This window comes from Sus scrofa, chromosome 13 (assembly GCF_000003025.6).
Source record: "Sus scrofa isolate TJ Tabasco breed Duroc chromosome 13, Sscrofa11.1, whole genome shotgun sequence".
Classification (NCBI taxonomy): Eukaryota; Metazoa; Chordata; class Mammalia; order Artiodactyla; family Suidae; genus Sus; species Sus scrofa.
Genome location: NC_010455.5, coordinates 24,436,150 through 24,463,776, shown reverse-complemented (window position 1 = coordinate 24,463,776; position 27,627 = coordinate 24,436,150). Strand labels below are relative to the sequence as shown.

General features: G+C 43.8%; 1 protein-coding gene across 3 annotated transcripts in view; it reads right to left on the bottom strand.

The window, feature by feature from the left end:
• Nucleotides 1-27,627, bottom strand: part of MYRIP (myosin VIIA and Rab interacting protein) — a 209,170-nt gene that overhangs the window by 92,967 nt on the left and 88,576 nt on the right. For 2 of the 3 annotated variants that reach the window (XM_021068254.1, NM_001161754.1), the window contains 1 exon segment: nt 11,768-11,989. In XM_021068254.1, coding sequence (XP_020923913.1) covers nt 11,768-11,989 — 222 coding nt within the window. 3 annotated transcript variants of the gene reach the window in all.

The window sequence follows — 27,627 nt, the reverse complement described above, 5'->3', positions numbered from 1 at the left end:
ACTGGTGTGAGGTGGTATCTCATGGTAGTTTTGATTTGCACTTCTCTTATAATCAGCGAAGTTGAGCATTCACTCATTCTTTTTCATGCAAAAATCAATGGCTACTTCTTACAAAAGTGGGAACGCATTTATATTCTGTAAATCAAAAACGAAGTTGATGTACTTCTGTTCAAATTTAAATCTCAAAAAAAAAAAAAGGCTGATATTGTCCTTTGACTTGAGAAATAAGTTGAAATCTTGAAGTGGTCTCTGATGGGGCCAAATGCAAGCCATCTGACCCATCAAGCTATTGAGACTGGTGATTCTGGGGGTGAAAGGGCTAGGAACTCTGAGTTCAAGAAAGCGCGGTATTGAGCTCAGAGTTCGCAGGGCTGCTTAGACAGATGACAGCAGGTGAGGATCAGTGGAATTCTCTATTCTGGCTGAGTCCCTCTAGCAACATTTCCATTCTCATTAAGTCACTGAGCTCATCTTGAGCAAGGTCTGCACCACCCCTGTAGTCCATGCTGTCGACAGTGGATCATGAATCCCTTTCCAGTGCCCCACTGGGAGCAGAAGGGATCTCCAAGTGGGTGCTGTGGGATTCCCAGGGCTCTGCAGATTTCTCTATTCAGAGAAACTCAGGAGGTGCTGAGCTCTCGGCGTGACATTGCAGGACGCATCCTCCAGGGATGGAAATCATGCAGATTTGCTACCAAGCCCCACCTCCAGAGGGAACCTGGCCAAAGATCTTGTGTGTGGGTGGTTGGGGAGGGGTATTTTATTTTAGCATTATCCACCATGGTGGACTTCAGGGCTTTGAATAGAAAGATCTACTCCATCTGTATAGAGCCAAAAATATCTCTCAAGAGAAGCCTTGAATACAAATTGTATAAATTGCTTTAGAGGGAGCTTTTTAACAAAACTCTCACCAAAATTGAAACCACTGACCAGGATTCAACTCAGCATTCCAGAACCCAGATTTTAGAAAGTCTGCAGGTGTTTGAGTCCTTGAAAGCATCACAGGGCAGAGGGTCAGAGTGCCAACCACAGAGCCAGCCTGCCTGGTGCAAATCCCAGCTCCGCTTCCTAGCTGTGAGACCTCAGGCAAGTTCCTTGACCTCTCTTTCCTTAGTTTCTGCATCTGTAAAATGGGGGGTAATATGCCTGCTTTACAGAGTTATGGGGCTGAATGCTTAGAATGTCAATTCAGTACAGAATAAGATCTCAATAATGTTAGCTATTATACAGAAAAGTAATTTCCCTTTTCCACAAGCTTTTTTTGGTTGTTGTTATTTGCAAAGGCAATGATTCAAGGCCCAGCCTCTGAAGAAGTTGAAAGCTTCCATGGCAACAGATGAGCCTTTTTTCTGGGCGCTGGCAGGGCCACAGATACCAAGCCACAGTGATGCAGAAAGTGAGGAGTTGGGACGATGGCTGGAGTGTTTTGCTTCACCCAAACAGCACCCTGGGGGCTTTGCCAAACTGCACAGATGCTGCCTCTCATAATGCCCAGATTTTTCTTACGGTTGTCATTTTGCCTGGCAAAAAAAGGCTTTTATCATTTCAAAGATGTTAATGTCTTTTGCCCTATGCTTTCAGCCCTACTGCTCTGAGATGGGGCTCTGGGAGAATCTGCTGGGCTGAACCCCACTTCCCAGGCTGCCCTCACAGCAGCTCACCTGAGGCTGGCCCAGACACCTTTCTATTCAGCCACTGGCATGAAATCACACAGAAATTCTGGTCTGAGAGGGCCACCCCTTGTGGCCAGAGCTGATATACACGGGTTAAAAAAAACTTTGACCTCATTGGTCACTCAGATGAAAGGGGAGGAAGAGAGGAGGCTACTGTGGAGAATTCCGGAAGGACTCAGTTTGAGAGCATATTGTGAGTATGTGAGAAAAAAAGAGAACTGAGGGGAGGGAGAGAGGCAAAAAAGAGGGAGGTAGGGTGTGTGTGTGTGTGTGTGTGTGTGTGTGTGTGTGTGTGTGTGTGTGCTGTAAACAGTGGCTGGACTGTACACACAGCCCCTGCCTACATAGTTCCCAAGAACCTCCCCCAGCTCCTGGGAGAAGTCAGTCAAAGGCTTTGGGGAACTTTCCCCTCTGAATGGCTCTAAAGCAAGGCTGGATCCTCTCATCTGAGAGCAGAGGATCAGCAAGCCCCCCAGGGCCCAGCCCCTTGTCAGGGCCTGCCTTCTGGCTCTGGGTATCTGAAAGCCTGGCTCTGCTCGGGAGGAAATGATCCCTACTGGGGAGACTGTTGGCTCCTAGTTAGCTGGGGTACCTCAGAGCAGCACAGCCTCAGTAGGCAGCAGGAGAGGCTGACTCACCCTCTCGGCTCAGGGCGGGAAGATGCCAGGCTCTGTTTACAGCTCCAGGCCTGAGAAAGTCACCCCAGGAGGAACTAGGAGTCAGACTCTACCCTTGTGAAGGGTGGAAACAGCGCTGGAAACCCCAGTTTGAAGGTGTGAGGTCAGTTTGGGAAATTGTAAAAGGGAGTTGTAGTGGAAATCTTGCTTTCAGAGCCTGGTACGCTTCCTGATAAAAATGGTACCCCACTCCCTTTGATGGAGCTGACCTCACTCTTGGCTCCAAGAGTGGGTCGGGCTTTAATCCAGCATCTTCCCCTCCTCCCAGCCACAGTGATTAGATCAGGGGGGACAGGTGACCCCAAGTCAGGCCAGTGTGAGCCATGCCTAGGACTTTTTTCAATACTGGTCAGTGGGGTGGTTTCTAAGGATGTGTGATTGAGAGAAGGGAGAAGTTAGAGTTCTGGCCGTCATCCTGCTCTTATGAGAAGTGTGAAACTGCAGTCCATTGGCAAAAAGCAATGGAAAAGAAAGAAACTGAGTGCTGAAGGTTCAGTTTAACCTCGGGATCCAGCAGTACCCAAAGCTGCCCTTGATAACACATCTTTGATAACACAGCTAATATAATCCCTTTTCTTTTTGGAGCCAAGTCAGGTTGGGTTTTCTGTCACTGGTGATTCATGAATGCCTGGCTGAAACAGAGGTCAGTGGGACTCCCAAACCCCCTACCAAGAGCTAACAGTGTACTCAGGCAGGTCCAGTGACAGGTGCTAGGGGAGGTGGTGACTAAACACAAGGCTCTTGTCCCTGGAGGGCTCCCAGTCACTAAGGAAGGAAGATGTCTGAACATGGAGTCAACACCTCAGCGACAGATGTCCATGTGCTACAAAGCAGAGGAGCTGACAGCTTTAATCCTGAAGCCAAGATGGGAAGGCCAGTGGGGGACCAAAGAGCCAGGACATGGGGTTGTCACTGGGTGGCAAACACCAGCTTCAGAGAGAAGGACTGGGCCTTAAATCCCAACACAACCTCTCTGCACCTACATTTATTTATTTATTTATTTATTTATTTATTTATTTATTTATTTTTAGGGCTGCACCTGTGGCATATGGAGGTTCCCAGGCTAGGGGGTGAATCGGAGCTGCAGCTGCCGGCCTATACCACAGCCACAGAAAAGCCAGATCTGAGCCATATCTGCAACCTATACATACTACAGCTCATGGCAACATCAGATCCTTAACCCACTGAGTGAGGCCAGGAATCGAACCTGCATCCTCGTGGATACTAGTCAGGCTCATTACTGCTGAGCCACAACAGGAACTCCTGAACCTCCATTTAATCACCCACAAAAGGGGAAGTCTTACCTCTTAGTTTTGTTGTTAGAACTAAACATTTAATCAGCCATTCAAGATATATTTGCTGAGTACCTCTTATGTGCCAGAAATTGTGGACAATATGGTGTGCAAAACAGAGAGGGAGCTTATACTCCAGTGGGGCGAGCATCAAAATAGGAGTCTAGAACATGAATGAGTGGGACAGGGAGGGGCGGGGGTGGGAGAGAACACAAACCTGCCTGATGACAATCTGTGGCCAAGGGGGTGGTGTGTGAAAGCAGAATAAGCTTTGAACATGTGAAGACGAAGGGAGGGGGCAGCATTCTGGGGGGAGAGAGGCCCCTGTTATGAAGAGGGAGGGAGGGAAGGAAAGAGGGAGGGAGGTGGAAGAGCAGGTGGGACCCACCCTGTGTGCCTTTGTGGGACATAGAGTTTTGTCTTTATCTTAAGAGCAAAAGAAAACATGGATGCATTGCCTCCAGACAGCTGGGAGTTTGAAGCAAATTTGTTGTCACTGGTTTTGCATTCAACTACAGTGTGTTTTGGCCAAGTTGAGAAAAGAAATTAAGAGAGAAGCAAACTGTGATAAGCTCAGGGCGTCTCACCTGTGTTGGAGCAATGCTAAGTCAAGGGTGGAGGCAGCAATGAAGCAACAGGCTTATCAGCAGAAGCTGCTGGCCGGGAACCACAGACTTGCTTCCACGGTCTCCTCTGAGGGTCAGGGGCACCAGCCCCCGGCCTCTGTTCCATGGAGAGGAGTGGTCACTAACTGCAAAGCTGTGATGCATCAGGTGCCAGACCTCCTGCACCCAAGACATTAACAGACTAAACCTCCTGGCGGGGGGTGACCTCTGCCCCCAGGTAAGCAGAGTGGGACAGGGGAAAGATGGAGAGTTTCAAAGTCAAATAATCTGGGTTCAAAGTCCACATGACTTTGAGCAGATCTCTGAGCCCACCTTCTACCCTGTAAATCAAGGACAATACTTGCCTTGCAGGCTGTCTAAGGATCTGGGACGACATGTCCAGATGACATGCCTCCCATTCAGGAAGTGGGCCACAACTTTCACTTCTCTTCTCTCAACCTTCTCAGGGTTCTGAGTGACCAGTCTGAGCCACACATAACAAGACAGACCCAAGATGGCCACAGGCCAGTGCAAATAAAATTCCCCTGGGAGAGGGATTTGGGGAGGTATGCTGATCCCTTACAGAATGTGGTGAATGCCTTTCATAGCCTTTCCTGACAGCTGACTATGATCAAGGGGAAAAGGACAGAGAACTCAGCATCAATGGGGGGAGGTCATCTTTGGAGGCTTTGGGGTGCTGACCAAGGACAAGCAGCAAAGACCCCTGGCAGGACCTCTGAATCAAGAGTTAGTGGCAGTTTCCATTTTGCAACAAGACAGATGGACCTAGAGATTATCATACTGAGTAAACCACACAGCAAAAGACAAGTATTATATGATATCACTTATATGTGGAATCTAAAATATGATACAAATGATCAAATTACCAAAGACATTTTTCACAGAACTAGAACAAAATATTTTAAAAGACCCAGAATAGCCAAAGCCATCCTGAGAAAGAAAAATGAAGCTGGAGGAATCAGGTGCCCCGACTTCAGACTATACTATAAAGCTACAGTCATCTAAACCATATGGTACTGCACAGAGACAGAAATAGAGATCCATGGAACAGGATAGAAAGCCCAGAATTAAACCCATGCACCTATAGTCAACTAATCTGTGACAAAGGAGGCAAGAATATACAATGGAAAAAAAGACACCCCCTTCAATAAGTGGTGCTGGGAAAACTGGACAGCTACATGGAAAAGAATGAAATTAGAACCCTTCCTAACACCATACACAAAAATAAACTCAAAATGGATTAAACACCTAAATATAAGACTGGATACTATACAACTCTTAGAGAAAAACATAGGCCAAACACTCTCCAACATAAACCACAGCAATATCTTCTCAGGTCCACCTCCTAGAGTAATGACAAGAAAAACAAAAATAAACAAATGGGACTTAATTAAACTAAAAAGTTTCTGCACAGCAAAGGAAACCCTAAACAAAATGAAAAGAGAACCCACAGAATGGGAGAAAATATTTGCAAATGAATTGACTGATAAGGGATTAATCTCCAAAATTTATAAACACCTTCTGCAGCTCAACACCAAAAAAACAAACAAACTCCATCAAAAAATGGGCAGAAGATCTAAACAGACAATTCCCCAAAGATGACATACAGTTGGCCAAGAAGCACATGGAAAGATGTTCAACATCACTCATTATTAGAGAAATACAAATCAAAATTAGTATGAGGTACCACTTTACACCAGCCAGAATGGCCATCATCCAAAAGTCTACAAACAATAAATGCTGGCAAGAGTGTGGAGAAAAGGGAACCATCATACACTGTTGGTAGGAATGTAAACTGGTGCAACCACTGTGGAAAACAGTATGGAGATGCCTCGGAAAACTCAAAGCAGAATTACCATTTGATCCAGCAATCCCACTCCTGGGCATCTATCCAGAGAAAACCATGACTTGAAAAGGTACATGTACTCCAGTGTTCATGGCAGCACTATATACAACAGCCACGACATGGAAACAACCTAAATGTCCATTGACAGAGGAGTGGATAAGGAAGATGTGGTACATATACTCAATGGAATATTACTCAGCCATTAAAACGAACGAAATAACAGCATTTGCGGCAGCATGGATGGACATAAAAATTATCATGCTAAGTGAAGTCAGTCAGACAGTGAGACTCCAACATCATATGCTATCACTTACATGTGGAATCTAAAAAAGGACACAGTGAACTTCTTTGCAGAAGAGATACTGACTCATAGACTTTGAAAAACTTATGGTTTCCAAATGAGATAGGTTGGAGGTGTGGGGATGCTCTGGGGGTTTGGGATGGAAATGCTATATAATTGGGTTGTGATGAGTGTTGTACAACTATAAATGTAATAAAATTCATTGAGCAATTAAAAAAATAAAATATGATACAAATAAACTTATTTACAAAACAGAAGCAGTCTCACAGACATAAAAAAATAAACTTATGGTTACCAAAGGGAAAAGGGGGAAGGGATAAATTAGGAGTTTGGGATTAATAGATACACAATACAATACAAAATACATAAAGGACCTACTGTATAGCACAGGGAAATATATTCAGCATATACCTGAATCACTTTGCTGTACACCTGAAATTAACACAATGTCTTTTTTCTTTTCTTTTTTCTTTCTGTCTTTCTTTTTGTCTTTTTCAGGGCTGCACCTGTGGCATATGGAGGTTCCCAGGCTAGGGGCTGAATCCAAGCTGCTGGCCTACACCACAGCCATAGCAATGCCAGATCTGAGCTGCAACCATGACCTACAATGTGGCTCACAGCATTGCTGGATCCTTAACCTACTGAGCAGGGCCAGGGATTGAACCTGCATCCTCATGGATACTAGTCGGGTTGGTTATTGCTGAGCCACAATGGAAACTCCAACATGATGTCTTAGGTCAATTATAGTTCAATATGAATAAATAAATAAATAAAACCACCAACAAAAAAAGAGTTAGTAGCAGTTTCAAAACCTCAAGAAAAGGAGACCTGGAGCCCCAAGAACACCCTCCTGTGCAGTCACACAGTGGCAGTAGCCATGTCCTCAGAATGAGCACAGAAGGGCAAGTCGGGGGAAGGGAGCATAAACACAGGGCTCAAAAGACACTGCAAGAACCAAGTCCACTTCAAGGCTTACAGAGCCATTTATAGCTTCTGAAATGCAAGGTAATATGTCTCTTTGCAATGTCATCTCGTTCCAGGCAAGTTCAATCCTTGGGACCATTACCAGGGTGAGAGTAGAAGGTGCAGACTTCCCCAGGCGATGTTAGCATGAAGTCTTCCTATGGGGGGTGGAGAGTGGGGTGGGCAGGTTCTGGGAAGGGGAGACACAATCAAGACAGAGCCTTTATCTTGTGTGAATTCCCCTCCTCTACCTGGCCATTGATGCTGCTCAGACAAGAATCCCGCAGCCTAATTTGTAGATCAAGCATGTTATTAGATGTGAGAATTAGAAGTGACAAGCACAATGCCATGACACTAATCATCATTAAACCATCCTTGTCTATTATTTCAGATAAAATACAAGCTCACTAAGAACATACTTCGTGATTGTGCCTAGTGATTTAAATTGAACGTGAGGAGGCCTGGGTTGTCCTTGATTTTTCACCATCAGAACCACGGTTGCAGACAAATATCATATATATATTTTTTTCCGCTTTTTAGGGCCACACCCTCGACATATGGCAGTTTCCAGGGTAGGGCTCGAATCAGAGCTACAGCTCCCAGCCTACACCACAGCCACATCAATGCAGGTTCTGAGCTGTGTCTGTGATCTACACCACAGCTCACGGCAACGTTGGATCCTTTAACCCACTGAGCAAGGCCAGGGATCGAACCTGCATCCTAATGGATACATGTCAGGTTCGTTACTACTGAGCCATGATGGGAACTCCCAGAAATACCATATTCTTTTTTTTATTGTAGTATAGTTGATTTCTCAGATGTATAGAAAAGTCATTTAGTCTCAGGTGTACAACAAAGTGATTTAGCTACACACACACACATACACATACATGTATACGAAGATTCTTTTCAGATTCTTTTCCATTAAGGGGTATTATAATGCATTGAAAATAAATATTCTTTCATTTTAAAAAGTAGTTGGGGTTACTCTTTTACTCTTTCACCATGAGGTAGCATCTGGATCAGGAAGCCTACACTCTGGGGTCTCACCCTAACAACCAGACTCTCCTCTGCCCTGATCCCTCTGTTACTGGCTGCCCCCTTCAGTGGCCCAGCTGGGGAGATGCCCAGCCTGGAGGGCCTCACCAAGAAAGGGATGAAGGCTCAGAGCTGCAAAGAGAGGTGAACACAGAGGGGACCTTCAGCTGGACCAGCTCCCTGATGGGTAGACGACTATTTGCTGCTAAGGACCTCCTGTCTCTATGGGGCAGGTGCCATGGACACTAGCTTACTTGGAAACACACAAGCTTACTTGAAGCTCACATCCGAGAAACTACAGCTGAAAGGAAGAAGAGGAGTCCTCTCTACTCGAGGCTCACCCCTGCTCCATCTGAGTGTCTGAGCATTTATGTGGCACCTACTTAAGCCTCCACAGCCCCAGCATGCTAGAATTCAACTCAACACTGCGTGTCCTCGACAGACAGCAGACAGGAGCCTACACCAATGGAGGTGGGACACTACCACTCAGGAATGAAAGGCATAGGAATCTGTACCACACAAGATGTCACCCTGTGGCCTTTTATTTCTGAAAGGCATTTCTGAAATGGCTCTGGGCACAGAAACACATAAGCCAGTAGGCGTGATTGATGATGAGTTAAAATTGAATGATGCTGGTCAGCTGAGTTAGGTTTTCATTTACTAAAATTCAAACCCCATCCTGTATTACTTTTAGGTAACTGATCTTGGAGATTAGAAACTGCCCTTCAGCAGAAATGGCAACAGGACAAAGTCTGGCTGGTCTACAGGGAGAACGGGCCCTCTCTATGGCCTTTAGCCTCATGCCCCACGCCAGGTGGGGAGCTGTCATATGCAAAGGCAGATTCCTCTTCTCTCCAACCGTCTTGGGGAGTTACAGTGACAAGTTCAAGCGTAGGATGTTGCCTGAACACAATCACTCTCCTTCACAACATCGGCAAATTTCAGCACAGAGCCATCAGGTCAGCTCCTCACTGGCCAGCTCCTAGGCCCTCTGAGGAATGTGTCACAGGGGTCCCTAATCACTGCCAGCTTCTCAGGAGGGGCCCCAAAGGTCAGGGATTTTGCATAAGGTCTCAAAGCTTACCAAGCAAGGAAAGAGTTTGACTAGAAATAAAGCTGAGTATGTTGATTTTTTTCTTGATGAAATTTTGAATGCAACAAGTATTCATGGCATGTTTTTCAGCATCCAGTTACACCATGCTCTGTACTTAATAGTGAACTCTTGAGAGAGAGAGAGATTGTCCCAAGGTCAAAAATAAAAGGATACAGAGAAGCACTTTTATATTATTATTAGAGGTGCACACAATATCAGAAATGACTTTCCTTGACCTTGTCCCACTGAAATAGACTCACAGGCTCTCACACATCCACACACATCTTGGCTTGAAGATCCTGCATATAATTTTAGAGAAGAAAACAGAAATCGACAGAAAGTGGTTTTTAGGGAAGCAAATGCAATTCTGCATAAACATTGCCGAGGCTTTGTAATACAATAAGCCCAGAGATATCCATCAAGGAGAAACATTTCCCTTGGAATTAAGGTATAAAAGCTTTATGATGATGATTACATTCCTGAGAACCTCAAAAAATTTTAAGTCTCAAGACCCCTTTTAGTTTTGTTTGGTTTGGGCTCTTGTTAAGGTTGATTTTTTTTTTTTTTGAGCTACAGACAAATCTAATAACCACTTTTAGCATCATGGCATACTCCAGCTGCATCTAGGACCAAAGTTTTCCTGCTCTGTGAATACACCCTAGACTCAGGCCCAGGAGAGCATCTCTGAGTCAAGAACCTGCATGGAAAGCTACTAAGTGCAAACATGGCTTTTGAGGGCTCCCAGTGAAAAGGAAAGACGTCATAACAGCTTCTGCAAACATCAATTTCCTCAGCTGCAAAACTGAAATATTGGCTGCACATGGCCATACTTCATGGTGGCTGAGAGGTTAAAACAAACTAATGCAAACAAAAATGCTTCTTCAGTTAAATAAGTCTGGCTACATCTTTCTTAATTGACCCAGACTCCAGTTTTGGGTTCAGGTATTAAGACGCTGACAGCTAAAAATCAAACCAATGTACCAAAAATGGGATTAATTTACATAGGAAAGGAAAAGTACATCAGGGCAGGAGGGAGTGAAACGTGTCTAAAAGTGGTCCTTCCTGCAACTTCATTGTTTTATTGGGATTTCACACACACATTTGTATTCTTCATGTACTCAGACAATGTTTTAAAATCCAACTGCTTGAATATGAATATGCTGAAAAAATGTCCAGAGACTAATACCCAAAGTAAACCACTCCTTTTTTTTTTTTTTTTTTTTTTTTTGCTTTTTAGGGCTGCACCCGAAGCATATAGAAGTTCCCAGGCTAGGGGTCTAATTGGAGCTACTGCTGCTGGCCACAGCCACAGCCACACGGGATCCGAACCGTCTGCAACCTACACCACAGCTCACAGCAATGCTGGATCCTTGATGCACCAAGCAAGGCCAAGGATTGAACCGTAACCTCATGGTTACTGGTCGGATTCATTTCCACTGTGCCACAACGGGAACTCCAAATCATTTCTAAACCAAGGGGTGAATTTCAGATTGCATGAGGGGCAGAGAAACTGGGGACAAAGTGGGTGACAGCAGAAAGTACCCCAAACACCATTCTCTAGCAAGACACAGGCTTTTGCCAGGTATTCAAAGTCTAAATAATCTGTTGTAAAGTAATTTTTTTTTTTTGCTTCAAGAAACTGGGCAGGTTTTAAAAGCTGTTATTTATCTGAAAATTTCCATACTTGATTCAAGTCAAAATATTCCTGAAATGTTTCACACGATGAACTTGGCGATGTGTCTTGCACAAAGCCGAGGGGTTAGACAGCTTGTCACTACATAAATAAACTCTCCTGAGGCATCCTTCAAAATGTGAAAGACGGTCAGCCTATAGGCCATTCCTCTGAGGCATTCTGACCCAGATGTACTTCTCTATCAAACGGGGCCTTAGAGAAACTTCAAGAAACAAAACCTGCCACATGGGTCACAGACTTCTTTCCTGGGCAGGTTCCTAGGATGGCCTTGAATAACATGGAAAAACAAGGCATGAGCTCGACTTTTCCATCTGTTTTGATTTCGGACAATAATAATCCCACGACTCCTGGAGATGTCCTCACATGACATCCTTCGAGATTAAACCAGCAAAATTCCCCACTTCTCCTCGGCATCCCCTTTCTGCCAACTGTGATTAAACAAATTTAGGAGTGTTCTATCTGCACTGACTGTGGAAGATCCCTTACGAATCCTCCTCTTTCTTAAAAAATGACGCAGATCAATCACAGCTGCCCCACCTGGTTGAAAGAAGACGGTGCCACTCACCTCGCCTGCTGGCACACGCAGCAGATCCACACCTTCTCGTGCTTCTGGTAGGAGCAGCAGCTCTTGCAGACATTGAACTTACAGTCCCCACAGCGTCGCTTGGTGTTGACGAGGAAGGTGAAGGGCGAGCAGCAGCGCATACAGCAGTGCTCCACAAAGTTCTGGTGCTTGGAGAGGATGCTACACTTGCTGCCTTCCTCATCCAGCTTCTGCTTCATCTCACTGGGGAGCCGGGTGGGGGAAGGGGGGAGGAGAAGAGAAACAGCAGCATGTCAGGTCGGTGGGCTCCCTCCCTAATGCACCCCAGGCTGGCCCTCCGGAGCGAAGAGCTGCCATGTCATCGGATCTTCCTGTAAATCCACACAGCTCAGAAAGACCAATGGCTTGACATAATAGGAACCCTAATGGTGGGTGAATTCTGTGTTCTTCTGTACGTCATATTTTCTATAAGAAAGCGCAAGACCTTCTTACTTATGTTTTAAACACTAGACTGAAACACAAGTTGTTATAAAACTAGGCACATTTTGGAGTTCCCGTTGTGGTGCAGCAGAAACGAATCTGATTAGGAACCATGAGGTTGTGGGTTCGATCCCTGGCCTCACTCAGTGGGTTAAGGATCCCGTGTTGGTCATGAGCTGTGGTGTAGGTTGCAGACACGGCTCAGATCTGGCATTACTGTGGCTGCGGATGGTGGCTACAGCTCCGATTAGACTCCTAGCCTGGGAACCTCTATATACCATGGGTGAGACCCTAAAAAGACAAAAGATAAAAGACAAAAGCAAAAACAAAACAAAACTAGGCACATTTCAAAACACCCTTTAGCTTAATTGTTGCCTTTTTAAAGGAGCAGGAGATCATTTGTGTTAAAACATTAATCCTCACAAAAGCTCTGCTGGGAATATGATAAATGTAATCCTGGCCCTTAATATCCCTGGAAACTGAAGCACCAGGGATATTTAAAAGCTTTTAATCAATGTAAGTCAATGAAGTTTTCTGGGTGATGGGCTAATCCTAAACACTGTGATTTCAGAGGTGGATAAAAGTTAACCCCCTTCTCCCAAAGAGCTCATGGACATTCAGGGCACACTAGTCATATTAACATGACGTTGTACACAGCTCTCTCTCCACTCTGAGAAGGAAGGGAGAAACTCTGAGAGGCAAGGGTCTTCCCCAAACACAATGAATTATGCAGGATACAGCCAACCAGAAGTAACCAAGTTACTCCGCCCTGGCAAGTTCGAATTGTTTGTTCTTCCAAAATGGACACCCGCAAAGAGTAACAAAAAGCTCCTTTTTTATGTACCCATTTTGTGATTGTGCAATTCATCCCAGATAAATCTGTGATGTATGTGGCAAATATTTTCTTTCATTTTTGCACTTGTCTTTTCAACTTCACTTAGGTTGTCTTTCATCATTTAGAAGCATTTAATTTTTAATGTTCTTCCATGGCTTCTGAGTTTTAAATCTTGCTTATTATTCCTCCCAGCCCCTGCCAACCACTAATCAACTTTCCATTTCTACAAATTTGCCTATTCTGGATGTTCAATATGAGTGGAATCATATCATATGTGATTTTTTTTTTTTTTTTTTTTTTTTTTTGTATTTTCAGGGCCCCACCCATGGCTTGTGGAGGTTCCCAGGATAGGGGCTGAATTGGAGCTACAGCTACCGGCCTATACCACAGCCATAGCAATCCTGGATCTAAGCCATGTATGCAACCTACACCACAGCTCACAGCCACACTGGATCTTTAACCCACTGAGCAAGGCCAGGGATCAAACCTGAATCCTCATGGATGCTAGTCAGATTCATTTCCACTGATCCACAACAGGAACTCCTGGAATCAGACCATATGTGGCCTTTTGTGTCTGGCTTCTTTCTTTGCATGTGTTCAGGGTTCATCCATGTTGAAACATGTACCAGAATTTCATTCTTTTTTTACTGCCAAGTAATATTCCATTTACAGATATACCATATTTTATTTATCCATTCATCAACTGATGGACATCTGGGTTGTTCCTACTTTTTGGCTGTTTTGGATAATGCTGCTATCAACATTTGTGCGACTTTTCATATGGACATATCTTTTCAATCCCAGAAGTGGAACTACTATATCATGTGGTAAAACCTTTACCATCATATGTTTAAACTTTTAAGAAACTACGAGACTATTTTCCAGATGGCTGGGACATCTTACATCTCATCTGCCATATTGAGAGTTCTGATTTTTCTATATCCTTACCTATACTTGTTATTGTCTGCCTTTTTTGTTATAAACATCCTAGGGGGGTTGAAGTGGTATCTAATTGTGCATTTCCCTAGTGATGAATAACAAACATTTTTCCATGTACTTACTGGTCATTTGTACATATCCTTTGGAGAAAAGTCTATTCAAATCTCCTACTCATTTTAAAATTAGAATATTTGTCTTTTTCATTGCTGTGTTATAAAAGTTCTTTATGTATTCTGGATACAAGTCCCTTATCAGATAAATGATTTGCAAATATTTTCTCTTTCCTATATTCACCCTTATATTTTAGTAGTATTTGTAGGTATTTTTAGTACAAAGAAGGGCTGCACTAGCTCACCCTAGCCTGCTACTAGAACTGGAAATCTATGTACAGTTTTATAATCTAGTTTTTCACTTAACAACAACACATCATAAACATCTTTCCATGACAATTTAAAGAGTGTTTGCCACTCTAGCTTTTAGGTGCCTAAGCTGGCTTATACTACTGTCAACATATGCACAGGGCTTACTGTTCTGCAGTGCAGTGCCGGATGATTGTTGCTTGGGTGTTGGATGGGGAGACCACATCAGGCCAGCTGATAAATCTACAGGGTAAAATATCCTATACATATACTTGGCTGAATTGAATATTTACAGGGAAACAGGACAGAGGTTTTTTTCCCTTAAGGCATGAGAATGTTGTTATCCAGTCCCTCAGATTTAGAACGGATGAGCTGAGTTTTCAATAGCTCTGACATCTATAAACAATATAAGAACAGCCTCAGCAGTTGATCTTCTTCTATTGATATTTCAAAGACACTAAATTAAATGGGATAAAACACCCAGGAAGGAAGGTCTTTGGAGATCAAAAAAGCTCTGTGAACTCAATCCACAAGTTCACTTAAGCTTTAGGAGTTTTGTTTCCTGATACACAGGACTGCAAACTCCAATGGTGTTTAAAAACTCACTGAGAGTCTAATAATAAAACCATACCTACCTCTCCAGATTTTGTTCCAAGCAAATAGGATGTTTTGAAGCACAGGCTTCTTGACCATCTCTTCTCAGATTCTACTGCCCTCATGGAAGAAGTCACTGAAGAGGACTATATAGAATAGCCCAAGTGGCTGACTACAGAATCAACTAATAAGTGTGCAAGACCAGGGACTTGCACTGAAATGTCCTGGGAAGGACCAGGGACCCGAATCATCAACCGTATGCGAAAGAGTTATGGGTTCAGAGGCAGAGGTCAGGGTGCACATCAGAGCTCAGTCACCTGCCAAAGAGCCCTTCAATCTTTCTGAGCCTCTACTTCTGAGTGGCAACAGTAATTCCTACCTCAGAGTTGCCAGAGATTTTAAATGAGCAAAACAATCATAAGCAAATACTACATACTCATTTGGATTATCAAGAAATCCAATGGTCTTAGAATCCATAACATTAGATCACACTTGTTCTGTGTCAAGAAGGCTTTATGATAGTAACCGGCAAGAAGGCCCAATAGTGATTTGTGGCTTAAGCACTGGAGAATAGTGGATGTGAAGTGGTGGCTCGCTGTGGTTTTGATTTCCATTTCCCAAATGCCTAATGATGTTGAACACGTTTATCCTGGTCTTCAGCTGTCACCTAACATCTGGTTTAGCTTCTTCTTGATACACCACTCTCGCAATGGACATCTGCAAAGTTTATGAACAGTTCACGCTTTCTGAGTCTGCTGCCATGCCAATTCTGATTCTCACCAGGTGTTGAGAATGCAGACAGGCTCAGCAGGGCTAGGGTGTCCCAAGTTAGCGGCATTCACCATGGGTGTAGCAGGGAGAAGTGATGGCATATATGTCACTTGTTGGTACCCAGGAGACAATAATTCTAGACCATAGCCATGAGCCACCACTTCAGGGTCACAGGCACTATTGTCTAGTTTGTCAATTATTCACTCAATTCACACTCACTGAGTACCTACTATTCCAGGCACTAAGAATGAAAAGAAAATGACATAGTCCCTCTCCTTCATGGCGCATATATTAAAGTAGAGATTCAGGAGTTCCCATCATGGCGCAGTGGTTAACGAATCCAACTAGGAAGCATGGGGTTGCAGGTTTGATCCCTGGGCTTGCTCAGTGGGTTAAGGATCCAGCATTGCCATGAGCTGTGGTGTAGGTCACAGACACGGCTCAGATCTGGCATTGCTGTGGCTCTGGCATAAGCCGGCAGCTACAGCTCTGATTAGACCCCTAGCCTGGGAACCTCCATATGCCACAGGTGTGGCCCTAGAAAAAGACAAAAATTAAGACAAAAAAAATTTAAAAGTAGGGATTCAAATGATTAGAAACTAAATAAAATAAATGATTATGAGTTGTAAGGTATTCTATTACAGAATAAGCGGGGCACTTCGAGAATGACTTGGCAACCTACTTTAGACTGGATGGTGACAGAAGTCTTGTCCAGGGAGGTGGCATTTAAGACTATGGGTTGAGAAGGGGCTATCCAAACAGAAAAAAAAACCAACCAACCGAACAAACAAACAAAAAAACACAGTGTAACAGGCAGAGCAAAAGAGCTTAATGTTAGGGAAGCGGAGGGAAGACACAGGCCCTGGAAAGGAGTTTGGATTTTATGCTACTGAGCAATGGGAAGTAATTGAGGGTGGAGAACAGGAAGAGAGCAGGATCCAATTTCCATTGAAAGAGCACCTGCTGTTACATTAAGACTGACTTCCAGAGAGCCATGTGTGGAAGCCTAGGGAGCAGTGCAGTAACCTAGGTGGATGACTGAGGCTTGGACAGGGTGGGGACAGAGGAGATGGAGAGGAGTGGACAGATGCTGACGGATCTGATTTAGAGGTGAAGGGAAAGAATGAGCCAAGAACCATTCCCAGGTTCCTGGCTTGTGTGGAGAGTGAAGCCGTCTGTGGAGCAAGCTAAGACTGTGATAAAAGCATATTTTAGTGAAATCTGTGAGGCATCTAAAGGGATTTGCTACATGGGCTACAGACAGGTATTCGAGCATCTCAGAGGAGGGATCTGGGCCAGCTGTGTAAGTTTGGGTATCATCTTCAGACTCAGCTTCATAAATATGGTGAGAGGGGGCAGCAAGGGGGAAAGAAGAGGGCCTAGAAACAAGCCTGGGAAACCCAAACATTTAAACTCAGGCCAAAAAGTTGAAGACGTGAAGCCAGACAAAGAAACAGAGAAAGACACCAAAGGAAGATGTTTTAGAAATGAGAATGGCCGGCCGTGTCAGAATCGAGAGCAGCGAAAATTCCACTGGATTTGGCAATACGGAGGTCACGAGTGCCCCCAACAAAAGCCATTTCACTCTGGGGAGGGGGACAGGATCCACTGCTGTGGACTACAGAGTGAACGGGAGGGGACGTAGTGGATTGATCATGGAATACCTCTACCAGGAATGTTACAGATGCTTTTAAGAGCAAGGCTCCAGAGGGTGAAGCCAATTGGTAGGATAATAACAGTCATGATAATTTAAAAGTATGCTTTCCCTTTTTTTTTGGTCCTCAGCATATGAAAGTTCCCAGGCCCGGGATTGAACCCATGCCACAGCTGCAACCTGAGCCACAGCAGTGACAACACCAGATCCTTAACTCACCGCTCCACCATAGCAGTGACCTGAGCCACAGCAGTGACAATGCTGGATCTTTAACCCACCGAGCCACTAGGGAACCCCTGTTTTGATGGAACCCTGACTGGCACATTTTCAGAGAGTCGAATCACTCACCGCTATGGTCAGGATTTTTTAAGTCCCCATTCCATATGACCTTATTGACCCCTGCATTCTCAACCTCTCATTCTTTGGCAAGAATGAGCATCATGTTGCCTCCTCCACAACCCACTCCCCTATGCGTAGCCCGATATTTTCTTGTGTTTACTCTGATGAAGACCACATTATGCTTAGTGAAAGGAAAATTGTCTCCTAAAGCTTTATTAATCATCAGAAGGAAAATGCAGCAAATTTCATGAAAACCATGAATCATTTTTGAACCCTATTACATCCTATGGAAATTGGCTTTTACACGTTACACATCATTTTTAAAAAGGAGAAACAAGATCTAGTATATAAGATATATACTAGTATATGAGAACAGTTGCTATAGTCCCCTCTCCCAGATATCAGCTGTTAGAAATAAGCCTCTTCCTTGCTTTTTCATGCTCGCCATATTCCAGGGCTGCCATGGCCATTAGGTTTCATTTCATTTTTTAAAATTTTATTTTATTTCTGCTTTTTAGGGCCACACCTGCAACACATGGAGGTTCCCAGGCTAGGCGTCAAATCGGAGCTATAGCTGCCGGCCTACGTCACAGCCACAGCAACACCGGATCCAAGCTATACCTGTGACCTACACCACAGCTCATGGCAATGCCACTGAGTGGGTCCAGGGATCGAACCTGCATCCTCATGGGTACTAGTTGGGTTCATTAACTGCTAAACCATGATGGGAACTCATTTCATTTTGAACACACTTAACTATTATTTATGAAGTTGTAAAAAAAAAAAGCAAGATCATATTGAAACATGTTATTGAGACAGAGCAGGACTCTAAGGTCTTTCCCTCCATGTCTTCTGCTTGCTTGCCTTTTGTCCTGGAAAAATTTCAGCCAAAGGATAACTTTAATTAGAGAGGTGAGAAAATGCAGAAGCAAAGACAAGCAGTCTAACAAGACTAAATTATAACAGTTTAATCATTAAGAAAAGTCAAGAATCTTTAGTTCCTCCTCAAGAGCTATAGATAATATTCTGAGCCACATCCTTCGGGCTGTTCTGTAGAGAAACCTTCACCAGGTGCACGAAGTTAACTATATGATGACCAGGCTGTAGCCATGGCAGAAGCTGCTGCAATTCTGAGACCTGGCCTCAAAGAAACGGGGAAAAAACTGTTCCTGGAACTGAAGAGTAGCTGTATTTGAAACAATCAAGATGAGGCTGATCAGACCATCACATGACCAATTTCAAGATGACTGTCAGAACTGACTGATGTTTCTTACATGTAGCTATTCCGCCTATAAAATTCTTGCACAATGATTGTTGGTGGTGGGAGTCAGCCTTTGGATATTAGTCTGTTCCCCACCCCACCCCCAGCCCCACTCCCTGGTTGCCAGCCCCAAAAATAAAATTTCCTTTCCACCAACTTTGACTCTTTAGTGGCTTCAGAGTGGCAAGCAGCTGGACCCATTTTTGGTTGTTTAGGCATGCACGTGGGGCTCCGCGCTCTCGAGATCTGCCCTCCCCTCCCCGCCCCAGCCCAGGTTTTCCGAGTAGAGCCGCAGAGTGGCAGCCATGACTGTGCTGGGACGGCCGCATAGGGGGATTTGGGGGGCGTTCCTTACAGCTGCCAAAACCTTTTGTTTGGGGAATCTGCTCTGTTTCACCCCTGCTCAGAACTGATTGTCAACTTCTGCTTTCCCTCCATGGAACAGAAAGATGCATCTGGAGCAGCTGATGAGCCCCAAGACGGAGTAAGTACATCGGTGTGCACGCCGCCAACTTTGCTTTTGAGCATGAAGTGCTATCTGGGCCTTTTTGCCAGTTGGTTCTGAAATGTGTCTGCTGTCGAGGTCTGTTTGTGAGCACGAGGCGCTGTTTGGGCCTTTTGCCAATTGGTTCTGAGGTGTGTCTGCCGTGCAGGACGGTGTGTACTAGGGACTGTTTCTCTGGGATTCCCTATTGGTCATCTTCGTGGAGGATTTGTGGCAGTTCTGCTTCTGGTGAGTGGGTATTCCATTTGTGTGATTGGTATTCTTGTTGCCTTTTATAAAATGGGAAATTTAGGTTCAGTTCTTAAGAAAAATTTTAGCTATGAACCTATGTCTAAGAAAAAGATATATTTTTTTTAATACTGTGTGGCTAACAGTACTCTTCAGACTCCAGAGAGAATTGGTTAAGATGAAACTCTTTTGAAAGTCCAAAACTGGTTCTTTTTGCATATGAAGTTAGAAAGCTGGCTTGATAAAATACTGCTTTCAGAATTCTGACCCTGAGAGAGCAAAAATATGCCTAGGAAAAAGCTCGAAGTTAGCTCTTAACCCCACTTTGCTTGAGGCTTCAGCCTTGGGTTAATTATTAGAATGCCAATGAATGTTTGGGTTCATTAAACACATACATCTTGTACCACATTAAAGAAAAATTGTGCTATGGAGAAAAATGTATGTTTTCTGAGGTTATGGAATATGTTCTTAAGACTGTCAAACAGAAAATGCTGACATAACAAATAGTTCAATTAAATAGTTCAATTAATAGTTCAGCAGTTCTTAGTTTTGTTAAAGTCTTTTGAAGGTTAAAAATTATAATAAGTGAAATAACAAGGGAGGCATTTCAGTTGTAAAACAAATAGGATATGTGTCGTTGGTGAAACAAGGTATGAAAAATGAAAATATTTTTGTTGAGGGATAAAGGAAGAATAATTTTGTCCCAAAGGTGGTTGTTCCTGTATGGGAAAACAAATAAGGGACAAATTAATATGGATACAGAGAGTGATAATGGTTTGTACAAAAAAAAACCCAGGAACTTGGAGGAAGGAATTTTGTTGAGATTAAGATTAGATCGAATTTGGAGTTCCCATAGTGACTCAGTGGTTAACGAATCTGACTAGGAACCATGAGGTTGCGGGTTCGATCCCTGGCCTTTCTCAGTGGGTTAAGGATCCGGTGTTGCCGTGAGCTGTGGTGTAGGTTGCAGACGTGGCTGTGGCGTAGGCCGGCAGCTGTAGCTTCAATTAGACCCCTAGCCTGGGAACTTCCATATGCCACAGGACAGCCCTAGAAAAGGCAAAAAAGACCAAAAAAAAAAAAAAAAAAAAAGATTAGATCAAATTTAATTAGGTACGTAAATTTTGTTACTAATAGTAAACTGATGCAAAACCGTGTTTGGTTTTCTCTCTGTTAAGAGAACGAAGTTTTTCTAAGCTAATTAGTATTGTTTGGTATGTTCAAATACATGGAAAACACTGTCAAATGATAAACACTTGTAGCTTATACTGTATGATAAATATCATTAATATAAGTGTTCTAGAAGTTATATGAAGAACACTGTCTATTGAGGTTGTCACAGAATCTAACTATTTATGATGTGTCACTGCTGGCTTTAAGTCTACTGCTTGAAGCACATGTACAATATTTGTGTGACAGTTGGGTATAATTGATAAAATGTACACCTTATATAATTTTTCTCCATCAGCATACCTCTGTTCTTGTTTGATATGTCTGATTAGTTTTCTCCAATGTGAAAAGTAGGCCAGTATATAAGCAAAAAGTAGGCCTAGAACCAAGGGACATGAATGGACCTGGAGCAGGCAACTGAGCCACTCTGACAATGCTGGAAAAAATGTTTACCACTGCTTTCTATGGAAAGATTTGCAATTAAAAGGAAATTATGAGAGAAGTTTTCACATATTGATGTATAAGGAAGTCATTCTGGCTTATACATGATTAATTTGAACTTTGGGCTAACCCAGACAGCCTGTTTGTGGCCCTACTAAACACACACTACATCTGCTTTAACCATGAAGGAAAAAAACCACATTCAGCAAATAATACAAAGATGAATCTAGAAGACTACAAATTACAAATGCTGGAGAGGGTGTGGAGAAAAGGGAACCCGCTCCACACTCCTACACTCGCCTACACTGGTGGGAATGTAAATTGTGCCACTATAGTATGGAGGTTCCTTGGAAAACTTTCCAAAGAAGGCAGACAGATGGCAAAAAAACACATGAAAAGATATACAACATCACTAATTATTAGAAAAATGCAAACCAAAACTACCATGAGGTACCACCTCACATCGGTTAGAAAGGCATCATTAAAGAATCTTGGAGTTCTCATAGTGGCTCAGGCGGAAAAGAATCTGACTAGTATCCATGAGGATGCAGGCTTGATCCCTGGCCTCACTCAGTGGGTTAAGAATCTGGCGTTGCCATTAGCTGTGGTGTAGGCCACAGACACAGCTCGGATCTGGCATTGTTGTGGCTGTGGTGTAGGCCAGCAGCTAGAGCTCCGACCCCTAGCCTGGGAACCTTCATATGCCACGGGTGCAGCCCTAAAAAGACAAATAAATAAAATAAAACTTACTCCTTTAAAAAAACTCTCTAACAAATGCTGGAGAGGATGTGGAAAAAAGGGAACCCTCCTACACTGTTGGTGGTGATGTAGATTGGTGCAGTCACTATGGAAAACAGTATGGAGGTTCCTTAGAAAACTAAAAATAGAATTACCATTGATACAGCAATCCCACTCCTGGGCGTGGGACAAAACTATTATTCAAAAAGATACATGCACCCCTATATTCATTGCAGCTCTACTCACAATAGCCAAGATATGGAAACAACCTAAATGTCCATTGATAGATGAATAGATTAAGAAGATGTGGTACAGGGAGTCCCTGTCATGGCTTAACGGAAACGAATCTGACTAGGGTCCATGAGAATGCAGGTTCAATCCCTGGCCTCGCTCAGTGGGTTAAGGATCCAGTGTTGCTGTGAGCTATGGTGTAGGTTGCAGATGGGGCTTTGATCCCGAGGTGCTGTGGCTGTGGTGTAGGCCGGCAGCTACAGCTCCAATTCGACCCCTGGCCTGGGAACCTCCATATGCTGTGGATATAGCCTGAAAAGAAGATGTGGTACACATTCACAATGGAATTACTACTCAGCCATAAAAAAGAACAAAATAATGCCATTTGCAGCAACATGGATGGAACTAGAGATTCTCATACTAAGTGAAGTCAGAAAGAGAGACACATACCATAAGATATCACTTAAATGCAAAATCTAAAATATGACACAAATGGACCTATCTACAAAACAAAAACAGACTCACAGACATAGAGAACTTCAATAAAAAAGATGCATTTTGATTATTATCCTCATTATAATATGTCTACTAATTTTCAAATATCCAGGTACTGTGACAAAGTAATCAGAGAGGTAATATTTTTATAATACAAAATATTGATACTAAGCTTGGAACTTGAAATTATTTCCACTTCTATGTCCATTTCCCAAATTAGGCAGGACCATGCCCCATTTCAGCAGGAAGTTGCCCCATTCACTCAAAGAGTTGGGGAAAATTGGAACAGAAATCGAACTGAAATCAAGTTTTTCTGCCAAGTTTATGATTAATCTACTGAAAACTTTATTCCCTTTCTTGTTCTGTACCTGTCCCTCCTCAAGACTGAGGAGCATCAAAGAAAAGGGGGATTGAAATGGAGCAGGACCCTATGGTCCTCCTGCCATGTCCTCCACCTGCCTTTTGTCTGTAGAGGAACTTTAGCCAAAGAATAAGTTTAACCAGAGAAGTGAGAAAATGTAGAAGCAAAGAAAAGCAGTCCAACAAGACTAAATAATAATAGTTTAATCATTAAGCAAAGTCAAAGATCTATAGACAATATTCTGAGCCATATCCTTTGAGCTGTTTTATAAAGACCGTAACCCCTGCCAGGTGGAAGAAGTTAACTACATGATGTTCAGACTGTAGTCATGACTTTAAGCTGCCACAATCCTGAGAACTGGCCTCAAAGAAATAGAAACAGATGGCCCCTATAAATGAAGATTAGCTGTACTTAAACCAATCAAGATGATGCTGGTCAGACTGCTCCCTGACCAGTTTCAAGAGGACTGTTAGAGCGGACTGTGCTGTTTCTTACTGTAGCCCCCTCCTTTTGTTTATAAAAGCTCTTGCCCACTGATTGTCAGTGGAGGGAGTTGGCCTTTGGACAGGAGTCCACCCTCCCTGCCTCCCCCACACCCTGTTGCCAGCCTCCAAAATAAAGCAGACTTTCTTCTCCACAAACCTTGCCTTTTTATTGGCTTTTGACCTGTGAGCAGCCAGATCCCACTTTAAGTAATAATTTGTACTATATTTTAATATTTTGAAGCCATCAGTGGGTTTATCTGAGCTGTCCAGGGTCACTGACCACTGTGTGCTTGTGCTGGGAAGATTCAAAGAAACTTGCTCTTGCTGTTTACACTGGACAGAGGAGCATAACTGAAGTTGTGAGACAAAGTGGAAATAGTGTAACTATCCATGTGTCTTGAGATCCCCAACATATTATGAAATATTTTCTGTATGAAAAAAATACATACAAAGTTACATTGTTACAAGACTACATCTATTAAGTTCTGATTTCATATAGTTTCACTCATTAATATGGCTTCATTTCATTGTTTAACTCATGGGGTTTATAAATAAATATTTATACATTTGAATGCAAAATAAATTTATGAAAATAAAAAACCCCTTTTTTACTTTACATGCTGGAACTGGCCTGAGGTTTTGTTTTTCAAATGGTTCCTTTACTTAGATTGAAAGTCACTGAATGAGGATACCTTGAGGCTATAGCTTTTGAGCTTTCTTGTTTTATGTATTTAATTGCTTTTTTTCCTTTTTTGCCTAAAAGAGCTTCTAAAGTTGGAGTGAGGACTGTTTATCTTCCATATGCCCCAGGATTTCCACTCTGCTGCTTCTAATTCTGTCAGTAAAGAAAAAAGGGTTCATTAAACAAAAAGGGAAAGAACTCAGGACAGAAACTGCATCCACTTTCAGCTGCCGCAGTGCTTTGCCTCCCTTGGGCATAATAAGAAGGCAGGTGTCTGGGTCCACACAGGAGGCTTAAGCAAACACGCTGGGAAGTGACATTGTCCTGTGAGAAGAGGGATAAATCCAAAGCCTGGCTATGATCTTGGTGCTGTGTTAAGGTCAGACATGTGTTAATTTTCTTCCATACTCAGGCAGCCTAAGACACTGAACCCAGAAGGAAAACTCAATCCATGATTGATGGGGAGCTGGGTCATTGCAGGCAAGGAGGGGTAGAAGGAGGGGTGGTAAGACATCCATTCTTCTCTCCTTCCTCATTGACAGAACAATGACTTTAAGCTGAGCCATTGCCTTTCAGAATCAAGACCAGGTTTTCCAGCACCCTTGCAGCTGCATGCAGCCATGTGACTAAGTTCTGTCTCATGAGATAAAGTGGAAGGGAGTGTGGTACACAGGATGATGAGAGGGAGCTCACTCAGCCAGGAGGGGCTTCCTTTTTGTCTTTCTGCTTTCTCCTCAACTCTATTCAGGATGGTGTGCGCTCTAGCTGCCATCTTGGTCTATGATTTGACCTTGGAAAGTTGTGTGGATCAGAAACAAAGGCTCTTGGTTCCTCAGTCTTATGGGGGAGACATCACACTAGTCCTGAACCTACCCTGAATTTCTTCAATGTGAAAGAGAAATACATTCTATTTGGTTTCAGCACTGTTTATCATTATTTTGTGGTTTTCTCTTATACAGAGATGGACTGAGAAAGGAGGGCAGGATCAAGTGTCAAGCAGAGTGAGAGCAAAGTAGGGATGAGAAGGGGAGGCTGAGTAATGAGGTGGAGAGTGGCAGGATTCTGAGCAAGATGGAATGGAAAGGAAAGCAGAATGTCCATAACTAAGCAGTCAATAATCCCCAAAGTGGTGGCAGGGCAGGGGAGAGATGTCAACTTGAAGCTACCACCTAGGCTAGGGAATCAATGCAAAGCACAGTACTATACATAGAAACATGCTAAACCCACCACAGAGTGGAGCTGGATGTGAGGATGGTCTAAAAATGACCAGGTCATAGGGCAACTTTCTTTTCAAGAGTCTGATGCCTCCTAGCTCACTGGCTCACAAGGGCTGCTCTGTTCTTCTCTTGGATCCAAAGGGAAGCATGGAGGCCTGTCTATCAGGAACCCTCACTTCACAGGCCTGTCAGGTCTATAACTGGTCACAGCTACTTACTACCATTTGACTCCATCCCACAGTGGCCGGGGTTCCTCTGCCCTTTCCCCTCCTCTCCAGGCACTGGATGCCAGAGGAAGCTCTGCTGTCACCTTGGCAGGCACTTCCTGAGGCCATCTTTTCATGAGTTCCTGTTGGCCAGATTCCTCACATCTTGGCACTGCCCTTTTTCCTTGGCCTGTTGTCCAGCAGAATTCCCAGAAATCTCCTGGCTCTGTGCTTCAAAATGGCCAGCACTGCCCAGTCTCACTGGCCTTTTCCTGCCTGGGTATAGAGCCCCCCTGACTGGCTTGCCATTGAAGAACTGGATGTCTTTCTAGGATTCTCTCCTTTGCTGTCCTTCCTTTCTAGTTGCCAGGACAGCATTCCTTATCCTATGCTCATCCTTCCTGGTATGGAGAAAGGAAAATCATCTTTATTGAGGAAGTGCTATATGAAGAGCACAGGCCTGGGAAAGACTCTTGACCTGGTATTTCAGCTCTCTGGCCTCAGTTTTACTCATCTGTAATATGGGGCCAATAATGTTCACCTCACAGAATTTTGGAAAGACTAGAAATACACATTCACAGCACTGGTACCTCATGGGCATGTGATAAAGTCACTGTTTTTGAAAAAATCATTGTAGTGAGATTCATAGCATCCATGTGACCACTTAATGGGACATTGGGAAATGCAGTCTTTTTCCAGGACATGGCATCTCCAGTGATGTAAGGGATTTCTGACCCCAGGAGACAGCCCTGTCCATCCAGAAGACCTCTGTCCCCTTGAAGCCCATCTCAGATTGTTTCTCAGTGGGGCTTCTCAGGAAGCCCCCAGCCATCCCTGCACTATGGTGACCCTGCCCAGAACAGAGCCTCAACAGTGGCAGTCTGGCCAGCTCCCCAGGGGAGCTGCACAGCTCTGAACTCCCTGTCTGCCTGACATAGCTCTCAACCCTCCTGGAAGCTTCACTCCAGCAAGGAATCTCTCTGCTGCTACTTCTTCCCCCTCCCTGCTCCTCCATTGGCCTTGGCTTTCCTGACAGTGAGTCCTGCCACCCCAGCCAGCCCTGGGGCAAGGGCAGGCAGCAGGAGCTTTGAGCGAGGAGAGAGAAAACACTCAGGAAGCAGACTGACTCAGTGGAGTCACCACTAGAAACATCCCCCACGTCTGCATCCCGAAGGTTGCCTGGACCTGTCTGGACACAAGAAAATGAGAAGAGAGGCAAAACCGACCACAGAGAACCCACAGTTCTGTACACTTCTCAGACCTTTAATAATGCCACTCTGGGGGGTTGATTGGAATGAGTGTGTTTTCTGACTTTGCAACTGTCAGGCTTCCTGAGGTTGAGTGTCCACATGGAGAGCTGTGATGTCAGGTGTCCTGCAGGGTCCTGCTCTAATTACCAACATCGCTGAAGAGCTCTCTCCCCAGCTCTGCCTTCCAGCCCACGCTCCTCTGGATCTGAGCCACCTCTTAATTCTGGAGTCACAGTGACAGTTCACTGCCCTCTCCCCTTCCTAACACACTCTTCTGTTTTCCAGGAGAGAAAACAGGGGCCAAAGTGGGAACTTACAGCCTGGCTAAGCCAGAGAACAGATTCTGAAATTGAATGAATACACAAAAGACCGTTTGGGAAAGAGGGACAGTATTAGTTTAAAGGCCTGCAGAGGCTTCAGTTGTACAGTGTTATTTTAATAATGTTAAAATGTGAGTCCTAAAACCTACATCTAAATTTATCCATTGCTTTAAAGTTCTTACTGAATAAATTCATCCCTTGTTGAAATTTCTCTTTTACTTTTATAAACGAATCCTACATAATTTATGTGGTCCTTATTAAATAAGCATAAATGGAGATGCTAGCTGCTGCTGTATAAAGTTCTAAATGCAAAGTGACTC